This window comes from Candoia aspera, chromosome 2 (assembly GCF_035149785.1).
Source record: "Candoia aspera isolate rCanAsp1 chromosome 2, rCanAsp1.hap2, whole genome shotgun sequence".
NCBI lineage: Eukaryota > Metazoa > Chordata > Lepidosauria > Squamata > Boidae > Candoia > Candoia aspera.
Window position 1 is genome coordinate 148980827 of NC_086154.1, and position 11303 is coordinate 148992129.

Below are 11303 nucleotides of genomic sequence, written 5' to 3' on the forward strand. Positions count from 1 at the left end.
TGCTGAGGAAGAGACTGATCTTTATTGTGAATTTATCACTTGTAAAAATGGATTTTAAGCTGGGGGCAACTAAAATTAGTCCAAGACTGCAAGTTTCTGTCTCCTGCCTTAATACATATCTAAAAATCAGTATGTCAGACTGCACACAGCAGCATTCATAATTGGCATTTGCAGTAGACTGTGGGAAAAGAAAAAGGAAGATTATATATTTTGAATAGTAAACCATTTTCCATGGGTCCAACTAAATCACAAGGTGTTTCAGAATCTGTAGTCCTTTCAAGCTCATGAAGAACTGCTCCTACCCCATACTTACATGCACACTACACAGATTCAACTCTTTCTCTTTATTTGCATCTTTCAAATTGCTGGAATAGCAAGTGGGTCATGGGAAGGAAACCCCACCCAACCTGATCACAAGCAGCACAGAGTCCCAAACACTTGAGTTATTATAAACAGAACTAATTACAAGAACCACAAATAAATAAGGACAAGGGGAGAACTACTTGGAATACAGCAGAATGGGTGCAAAAAGGGATCTGGGTAAGGCAAGGGGAAAAAAAACATTTAACCAAAAATGAGAAAATGTACACCACTTTACATTACAAGGTAAGGTTATTTCTGTCCACTAGAAATGTAAAGGGAATGGTTGTTTTCTCTGAAGAGGTACAGCCTCAGCAAACTTTAGTGCAGATAGTCTCAGCAGATGCAGAACACAGGATGTCCATCTCCATCCAGTATGGAAACTATACCTCCGTTTACTTAACAGCTCGTCTCCAGGAATATTAGGTTAAGGGGAGAAAAATGAGGGGAACTTTGAGTGAGGAGGTAAAGGCCCAGGACCAAATAGAATTTAGCGCATTGTGTTAGGGACTGGAAACATGGAATGACAGATGGAATGGGCATAATAAGGGTGTACACAAGCTGGCCACTTTTTTCAATACTACGAAGATGCACATGAACTGACCACTATTCTGTCTGGGGCACAGAGATGGTAGGCCCCTTGGGGTCATCAAATCGGTCCATAGTCTTGAGGCTCATGACCATGTGGAGGCCATAGGTGAAGACAGCAACAAGAAACAATGAGGTGAGCAAACCCATCCAGATTCCAGGAGAAAAGAACCCAGCACAGTCACTAGCCTCAGAAAATGTTTCATTTGTCAGATGGTAGCTTTGGATCTGCAGGGACAGAGAAAATGGTATTAGTGTTACAAGCTAGTTTAAATCTCCCTATATTCCCAACAGGATCTCAACAACTACAGTATACAAAAAACAGTTCTAGCCCAGTGCTATTTACAGAGTCTGCTAGAAGCCAGAGGAGGTGGGAGAATGGCCTTGACCCCTGACTGCCAATCACAGAAAGCCAGTAAAGCCCATTCTCCTCCCAAATACGAGAGTTTATTAAAAAGAAAGTTGATGTAACTTGTGATAGAGGCACAAAATGGAATATTTCTGGAAAAGTTGGACAGCTTGGCTTTACAAAGGACTAGAGCTTTCTGTCAGAAACTACCCACCATTTCAAGCCAGTTAGGATATATTCTCTCCGCTCAGCGTACCTGAAAATTCATGACCGTCAGTTTCCACTGGGTGGCATTTTTGGCAGGGACCAGGATGCCCCCCAAAGATGGTTCACTGCTGACACAAGCACAGCTGAAGGAGTAGTTGGTAGGGGCTGTGATTTGGGTAGCATTGAAGACAGCAGGAGGGTATCCAGATCTGACCAGTTCCACGGTGTGGAGGACAAACCAGTCCCGCTTAGAAATGGGATAACTGGCGTTTGTCATATGAAAACTGCAGTGGTGGAAGAGAGAACCAAAACAGGTGCAAAAAAGGATAAGGGCAAAAATACATAAAAATAGTATGGAATAGTTCTTCAAAACCTTAGTAACCTTCCTAGTCACTTCCACCGTAGTGCTCTGGGTCAATGCTTGAAAAAACCTAGCCCCAAGACTGCCTAGCAGTGGCAGGTTCCATAATGCATCATTACCTAATATCCACTAAAAGAGTTTGTCTCCCATTTTACATGGGATTTCTAAAAACCCCTTAACAATTTCATCAAACCTTAATACTACTGCTAAGAGAGAAAGGGTGGGCTGGTATCTTTCTGTGGCTGAGGATCACATTTAACATTTATGGGGGGGGTGGAAGGCTCCAGTGGACAGGGCTGGCTTATATATGTGGACTGGACTGCTTTTCCTCTCTGTTTTTTGGAGGAGACTCAGTGGGAAGCTCCATATTTTAAAAGCATTAGGCCAATTTTAGTACTTAGGGGATTGTTTCTATGTATTTCCCCTTCAAAATGGTGGGTAACCATGCTGCCATTTTTTGGCTACTGTAGTGAAAAGGGCCTTTAAAGGGGAAGACCTGAGTCAAGCTGAACTCCTGATGTCCACACAGTTTTCAAGGGCTTTCTCTGGCTGCGAGACCTCAGGTTAGCACTTTAGATCAGTGTTTCTCAACCTTGGCAACTTTAAGAAGTATGGACTTCAACTCCCAGAATTCCCCAGCCAGCACAACTGGCTGAGGAATTCTAGGAGTTGAAGTCCACACTTCTTAAAGTTGCCAAGGTTGAGAAACACTGATCTAGATCATAGGGTCAGCACCGGGAAGAGCTACAAAGTCTAAGCAACAGCACCTCCCGCTCTAGAATATTAACAAAAAGACCCAGCCGAGCCCTTCAGTGCAAACGGAACCACAAGAAATAACCTGTCATGCTTTTAAATGCTAGGCTTTAAACAGTGTGTTTGGTATCCTTTTTAAAAAAATATATATAGTAAGAATGGATTGTTACCTTTTTTGAAAAGGTGTCAAATTTCAAATCTACTGTAGGCAGAGAACAACTTGGTGACTTAACTCCCAGATTGAAAAAGACAAGCTTACAATTGGTAAAATATATGCTGCTCCAAGAACAGGATCTGAGAAACTGTGCCAACTTTACCTGATTTTTAACGGTTTCCCATCTATATTTGGATATTTCAGTACCAACCTATGGAGAGAAAGCATCGTTAGTTATACTGGGATTCCCTCTCCATATATACTAGACTTACATAACCTCCATGTTTAGCCAGTGCCGTGCAAACTTCAAGCATGATTCTACTAAGCCAATTTAGAATTTGGTACAGCACACAAAAACCCCTGAGGACTATTTCCCCAAAATCAAGTGTGTGTGTGTGTGTGTGTGTGTGTGTGTGTTTAAATCCCACTCACAGTCTGTAAAACTTGAGAGAAGCTTGGGGGCAAAATGTGGGCAGTTGTGGATGCCAGGCAAAAGGGAGCAATCCTAATAATATAGAAAGGCAGGGCTTCAGGATCCTCCACACACCATGACTAGCAGAAGCAGAATCACATCAAACAAGTAAATGTTTACAGATTGACATGCCAGCTTGAATGAGTCAAAGGTGAATCCCGTTATTTGTAAAAGTGCACTCCGCTTGGTTCTCCACACCCCTATCAGCCTGCAACCTCCCACCCCACCCATACACGCTTTCCTCAACGACAGCTCACATTCTTCTGTAATCACAGCCCTACCATCCTCACAGCCCTTGCCCCAGCTCACTTGGAAATGCTGGTGTTCTGCACAGACTCTCCCACATCAACCACAGCACCAGGCCCAAAGGTTAAGTTGGTTAGATCGTAATGTGTCTTGTTGACGGCCACTGAGAAATTGCTGGCCCAGAAGAGTATCTGTGGGATCCCGGATATGGGGTAACGAACTGGTGCAAATGCTGTCTCCTTCTGAAGCAGCTGTCGCCCTAGCTTCTCTGGAGCCACATCAGAAACATCCCGGACAACCTAGAGGGGAAGTTTCACTTTAGACGCTATATCCTACAACCAGTGTTCCGAAGGACAGCTTACAAACAGAATTACAATACCACACATCAAAAGTCACTTAATCATGGAGTTGAGGGGGGAAAAGAAAGGTGGAGAGAATACAGTGGGGTTTAAAAGACGAAGGTAAATGCTATGTGTTTGCAGACAAGGATAAAGCCCCCCTCTGCTCTCCAGTACTAGACCTTCTCCAAAAGTTGCTATCAAAGCGTAATTTTTATAGCAACAGCAAGGAACAAATTATTAAATATACAGGGAGTAATATTTCATTGCTGCCGCTGAATCTAAATGAATTTTTAAATTGATGTGTGCCGGGCTCTCCCATTCCTTATAGCACAGGTCCTGGAGCACCACTAAGAGGTCAAGTGGAGCTCTCAGCTGCACATCACCCTGGTTTAGGGTACCTCAGAAAGGCTTGCTCTAGAAAACCAGATTGACATAGTGGTTAAGGAGCTGAGCTAGAAACTGGGAGACTGAGAATTCTCATCCTCCCTTGGGCATGGATGACTTTGGGTCAGTCACTCTCAATCCAACCCACCTCACAGGGTTGTTGGCGTGAGGAAGACAGGAGGAGGGAACATGTATCTTTAATTGCATATGATGAAGGCAGGGTCTAAAGCTAGTAAATAGGTAAATAAATGCCCCCAGATGTCCAAACAGGCATCCATTGTCTGGAAACTGCTTTGGAGAAATCAAATTTAGCTCAGCTTCTCTTACTGCTAGCTCTTTTGGCAAAAAGAGTAATACAGTATTTTTAAAGAATCTTAAAAAAAAAACTTTTTTTACCCTCCTCCTGATTTCACCATTTGTGTGTGTATAATTTCATTATCACTGACTATATTTTACTTTCCTTTAACATTCGTAACGTAAACCGTGTGCCTATTACCAAGCTGTCTCAGACTCAGGCAGCAATTAATGTGGCATCAAGACAATCACATGTATTCCCAGGAATGGGGAGAGGAGAGTAGGAAGAGGAGCTGCAGGGCAATCAGAAGGACTATGTACCCTGGAAGGCCGCAGAGCAGTCAGGATGGCTGTGTAGGGAATATCCTCTGACTGCAGAGCGCTCAAAACCTGTCCCAGGATCTCATCTGCAAGAAGAAATTTTGTTAGAAGAAAAAAGTGGCCCCAATGCCTCCAATCTAAAGGCTAAAGCCCAGCCATGAAGCCACCTGCCTTCTCCGAATCTGGCCCAGCCGGCACACCTGCTCTTTGCCTCCCTGATTCACATAAGGCTGCTGCTGTCCTTTGTCAGAGAGAACTGCCTTGCGACTCCTCCTTTGTACACGCCAGTCCATTCAGCAAGGGGCAGACTGCTCTAAGACTGCCACACAGCTGCCTATCACAAACTAAATATGAGGCTGGCTTTAGAACCAGAGTCCCGCACTGGGACATTCCAAGCAGATACTGCCTCTCTCAGCAAGCGGTAACTCAGCTCTGCAAGCCCACCCGAAATGCCTTCAGAGGCCATTCTTCCCCAGTGGATTAAGGTTTTCAAGCTGTTGCTCACCATTGCTGGTCAGAACTTCCTTCGGGGCCATGAGACTAGAGCTGGAGTAGGGAAAAGGGGAGAGGGATGTGAGAGAACAGAACTTGTTAACAAAAGAGTCTCCAGTCTCCATTGGCATGGGTCGAGATCAGTGTGTCTCAACCTTGGCAATGCGAAGATGGGTGGACTTCAACTCCCAGAATGCTGGCCACACAACACAAGTTGCCAAGGTTGAGAAACAGTGATCTAGATTCTTCCATTAGAGTTATCCATATTCTCTAGTTGGAGAGAGAAAGTTTGACCACCACTTTCAGGAGCCACATTGTTTCTCACTACCCAATACAGGAGTCCAGATCAACCTTCTGGGACTGTGCAGTGGAGAATGACTGAAAAACCTAGGGGAAGAGTAACATGCCTGGGTCCTGATAGTTATGGGGAAGAAGGCAAGGGGGAAAGTACAAAAGCTGAAATACCAAGATACACTACACAGGAAGTGGTGTGCTCATGTAAAGGACTGGAAAGCTGACTGGGGGGAAGGTATGAGAGAGCCATTAAAGAAAAGAAATTACGCAGCCCTCAGGTAGAGGGACGTGTGAGAAAGAAACTCAAAATAACCCAGCTTTGGGTTAGTATAAGATGGGACAGAGAAAAACTTGAACAAGCTTTCAAGATTGTTGTCAGCCCTCTAAAGCAGGTCAGGTCAAGAAACAGGCATGGCAGAGATTCCAGAAATACTCTTTTATTATTCAACAACAGAATCTTGAAAGACTGTCCAACTTTCTCTCCCTGCCATTTTATACTAAACAAAATCAAGGCAGGGTTATTTTGAGCTCGTTTCTTCTATTTTTCTCTTTCTCAGGACTGAGTAATCTTTTCTATAAGTCTCCCCCCCCCATTAATGGCTTGTTCCTTCCTTCTTTCCGCCCTTAAGGGCTCTCTCATTCCTTCCTCAAGGAGGTCAGTACATTCCTTTATAGCCTGCAGCCCTGCAGGGGCATTACTTTTTGCACCCTGCAATATCTGTGTGCACACATGCACAAGGGGGAAGATACCACAGCCTTAGTAACAAAAACGAAAGCATTACAAGGCTGAATACCTACCCGGTGGTATAAGGCAATCGCACCATCAGTAAGGCAGGAAGGCTGGCATTGAGCCGCAGCTCCTGCAGAGTGTTCTGATCCACATGAAGAGGAGAAATGCCCAGCTTGGCCTTCAAAAAGGCAGGGACAGCACCAGCTGCAAACCAGTCGACCGAGGGAAGCACCAAGGAAGAGGGAGCTGTTCCCAAGGCGTTCTGATGGGAAGACAGTGAAACAGTCAAATCTATACCCACAGGGTTTCCCAAGGCATGTTGTTAATAGAAGGGTCAATGCTTCTTCATGACCTTGAGCTGCCAACTGTCTGTCTTTTAGTGCTACAACATTTTGCCTTTCAACAGCCACCAACACCATCTCAATACAAGCCACTCCATGGCCAGAGTTCACTTTCATATTCAGCATTCTAGTCTAATATTTCAGCATTACCATATGTCCTAAGAAAAAGATTAACTCAAGGTCTAAGGGTTAAATGCAGGTTAAGGGTCATGGGAGAGCCAGTTTGGTGTAGTGGTTAAGGCATCAGGCTAGAAACCGGGAGGCCCTGAATTCTAGTCCTGCCTTAGGCACAAAACTAGCTGGGTGACCTTGGGCCAGTCACTTTCTCTCAGCCCTAGGAAGGAGGCAAGGGCAAACCACTTCTGAAATCTTGCCAAGAAAACTGCAGGCAGTCTCCAAGAATTGGACACGATTGAATGGATTAAAAAAAAGGGGGGGGGTCATGAGCTAAATGCAGCCTTCCTGAAGTTACAATATAGCTCCCATAACTCATTTTTCATTTACCACCAAGATCTGGCAAGAAATCACATCAGCAGTTTTCAGTGGCTAACTGTCTATAAACAGCCTGTAGTTGCACAAAACAGTTAGGGGGGGAAAAAGTGATAAATGAAACATTTAGCACCTTTTTAAGCTTCCATTTGTAATTTACTGTCTGAAATAAATAGCATTGGTATGGGGAACAGGGCTTTCATTTGTCATTGAATATTCCAGCTTTACGTGAACTCATATGTGGAAAATTGTTGATTACTTTTACATTATTTTGAATTTCATACATAGGAAAACTGAATAGTAGATATGAAACAGCCATTTGTTGGACCTCAGTCTGAATACCTGCATCTCCCCTCTTGAATCGACATAAAGAGACCTTACCCATTCACTAGGCTGAATGTGTAATTAGATTTCACGACTAGAGCTAAAATTCAAACAAGTATGAATTTTATTCCTTTTACTTTCTAGATGCTCAGGCCAGCTGGAAAAAGTTATCTCCCTCTCCTATTAACGTTTTCTCACAGACATCATTTGTGACAAGATTAGCTGGAGAGAGTTTGCAAACTGCACAACTAAGAGGGAATCTGAATGCAGTTGTCAGGAGATCCTAATCAAACATACTTAAAATAATGCACCTCAGTAATCCTGCTGCTTTTTATTTAAAAAAAAAAACAGAAAAAAACTGCTTATCTTCCTTTCCCATTTTATTTAATACAGCAGCATGACCTATTTTTCTGGCTTCCAGTCCCTTGCTGCCACATGTTTAAAGTTAAAAACAAACAGCCGTTCCAGCTTATACTACAGACCAAAAAGGAAAGGAAAAAAAATTCTAGCTGGATATAATGGAAATTTTAATTCTATGACTGAGTTTTAAGGTCTTCGTACTACTTCTTGGAAGCAGTGGCCCAGTGGAAAAACACTTACAATGAAACCTCAGTTAAGGGAGCCTAAGACTTCAGATGTAAAGGCTCAAACTTCCATCCTGAAATAAATTAACAAATCCACTGTATTTGAAGGAGTCCAGCTGAGGCAGTCAAATATATGTTAATTTTAAGTTGATTTTATCTCATTCATAATTATTTATGGTGTCATTACACAAATAGAATTAGCATAACTTGATATAATTTAAGATTTAATAGACATTCAGGAGTAATAGACCCCCCTTTCTCAAATGGCTCATTAAATCAAGGCTTCACTCTATGTGTGTGTGTGTGTATACACACACACACAAATACACATATATGTTCATACACACAAATACATGCACAGTAGGAGAAATAGGTGGCTCAGCACAATTTACAGCTCCCACTTATTCTCACTCACCTCCAAATTGGGGAAGGCGCTGTCTGGCTTATTTCCAAATACTCCACCATACGCTGTGAAGTCCTCAATGCTAAGCTGTAAGGGAAGGCAAATGCTGTGTTAAACCTTCAGTTCTCTCTCTCTGGACAACAGGGCTTTTTGCACAGCATTTTTAACATTTTATGTTTTGACAGTAAGCCACCTTGATTTTAGTTCAGATCTACTGAACAGGTCAAAGGAAAAAAATGGGCAAAGGGAGCTTTCAAAAGAAGATGCTGCTCCAGGTTAGGGATAACCAACTTCGCAACCTGCATGTTTTATTTTCTTGTCATGTTAATATGAGAGGGAGGGAGGGGAGGAATACCCAACCCTACAAGTAGCTGCAATCAGACCAGTCAACCAAGACCCTGGTAAATACAGTGAAGAAGTGATCAAATGTCACAAGGTTCCCAGTTAACATGACTAAGCCAAAGAAGCTTCCTTCTATTGCCATGTGCAGTCTCAAGAAACCAGAAGCCTCCCCCCTGCCCCCACTGAATCACCAAAAGAACCAAAATCAGTATTCAGGCAATGGACTCTATAGTATTATTACCCAGTTGTAAAAAAAGTTATTTCCAAAAGATTATTCTACTCCCATACATTAGAATAGGAAGGATTTAGGAGTCTACATGAACAAGTTAACGTGCAACCACTGGCAAGGAGATACCCTCATGACATAAATACAGTGAAGAAGTCTGTCACCATAACTTACTTTCTCCTGAAGGAACAGCAGTACATTGTGAGGGCCACTGTCTACTGCTGAGTCCAGTAAAGATGCAAGCTGAGCTTCTGTCACCACATGGCCCTCATGTGGAGCTGCCAAAGGGGACCACAAGGAGCTATGCTCACAAGACAGAGGAAAAAAGAGTCAACAGGAGCAAAGCTACACTTTTCTTTCACAGCAACTTTTATAATATCCTTCTCTTACAATATCACGGCCTTTTTCAGCCTGTCTTCAGATGTACTGGACTTCAACCCCCACAAATCCCAGACAGCACACTGGCTGGACGTTACAAGCACCGAAGATCAACACATTTGGATGACACCAGTTTGGGGAGTGATGTTGACGCAGATAGAACATGCATGATGAAAATGAGCCTTTTGCTCCCCACAAGCCAACAGAAAGGCCCTATGAGATTTTAGGTTCAGTATTTGGCCACCTGCTCAGTTTCCATGAGTGTTGCATATCAACTGGGCTCAAGCCCATCTGTGATTCCATATCTGCTCAATGAGGAAATTTTTCTAGCTTGAGCTGCAGCAATGGTAAGATGAGAATAAGTCCATCACCAGTGATAAAAGAGCAAGAGAGCAAAATAATACATTACTGCATCTCTTATCCACAGCCAAGTTTTATGTCAATAAATAAGTTTTTTGAGGGAGAAGAGAATCTGATGCCAACACATTCTCACAGAATTTCCAAAATATGAAGTTTTTCAAGGTCAGAAAAACTGTTGAAGTGGAGGACTAAGTAGAAACCCCAAAACATCACCTGTTTTCTTGCATTAGAAGCTTTTTAGTATGTCCATTTACTAATTGCAATTGGTCACAATACAATTATATCTCTTAGGGCAAGGAAAACAACAGAACAAAGGGAAAAATAATCAAATGGGAGAAATGTGTTAAAAAAAAGGAGAACTAATTATGAGAGATGTAGCTTCTGGCAGATACACCAACATGATAATTATGGAAAGGAGAAGGAAAAAACCAATGTGGAATAACTGCCTTCTCCTATACCCAAAAAGCTGGTGGAAAAAAACTCTTTTAAGGGTATGAATGTCTGTTTTCTGTACCCTGTAACAGAGATGCAAAAAATCCTATAACTCTTGAAAAGTTCTCCTGGAAGCACGGAACTTTATTGATTCCTTTGAAAAAGAAAGCCATCATATGTAAATCAAATACTTTGTCCATGCAGTCTCAGAAATGTCACACTGGCACCTTGGAACTCAGATGTGATTTGTAAATGACACTTTTGCCAAAGTCCAAAACCCATTGGTAGAAACAATTAATCCTTCAATACCATGAAAACTAAGCTGTTCATTATCTCAGTTCCCCTTACCGTGATAATATCTCTAAAACCATATTTGCACCCTATACTGACAACACACATTTCAAGATCTCTAATATCTGAAGCATACTACAGATCAAAAAGCTGCATTTCACAATATTTTCCAGGTCCATATAGCAAAAGGGGGATTTCTTATTATTCCCAGAAATAGTAATCTCCGTTTTGCATAGAAGTGACCAAAAATACACTATGAGGCCCGTTTCACTCACAATCATGAGCCAGAATAGCTACTGATTGAATAATCTGCGATCATGAGACCATCTCACACGTTTCCCAGAACTGCACATGCAGTATAACTGCAGCAAATCAGGACTCACTTCGAGGCAGTTCAAGGGGGATACAAATGCATGCGTTTGCAGCATTGGTGGTTTACCTCTCAGGGATGCGCGTTTAAAATATCCAGAGCCGTAAGGTGTAGATAAAGGGAGGGGCCCAGAGGAACAAACAGAATTAAAGACTCCCTATCCACCCAAAGCAATCCCAAATGCATCCCTTCGGCCACCTCGATCCCCCATGACTCTAGTCCCCATGAACTCAGTTACCCACGCAGAATGTTTCAGAGTCCCATATACCTGTGACTCGACCAAGCCAGCAAGGGCACCTGTCCCGTATATGCGGCCACCATCCCCAGGCTCAGCAGCAAAACCCCAACAACCCGCTGCAACGCCATCTTCCTTCCTGTTCCCTTCGCCGATCGTTCTTCCCCTGCTTTCCCGGCCCG

General features: G+C 42.9%; 1 protein-coding gene across 1 annotated transcript; it reads right to left on the bottom strand.

The window, feature by feature from the left end:
* ATP6AP1 (ATPase H+ transporting accessory protein 1) lies at window positions 1-11303 on the bottom strand. Its single transcript, XM_063294206.1, has 10 exons — window positions 11155-11303; window positions 9230-9356; window positions 8500-8574; window positions 6415-6608; window positions 5336-5376; window positions 4831-4916; window positions 3554-3789; window positions 2936-2983; window positions 1554-1788; window positions 1-1176 (listed from the first exon to the last, which is right to left on the bottom strand). The coding sequence occupies exons 1-10, from the start codon at window positions 11250-11252 to the stop codon at window positions 967-969; spliced, it is 1350 nt and encodes a 449-aa protein (XP_063150276.1). The 5' UTR covers window positions 11253-11303; the 3' UTR covers window positions 1-966.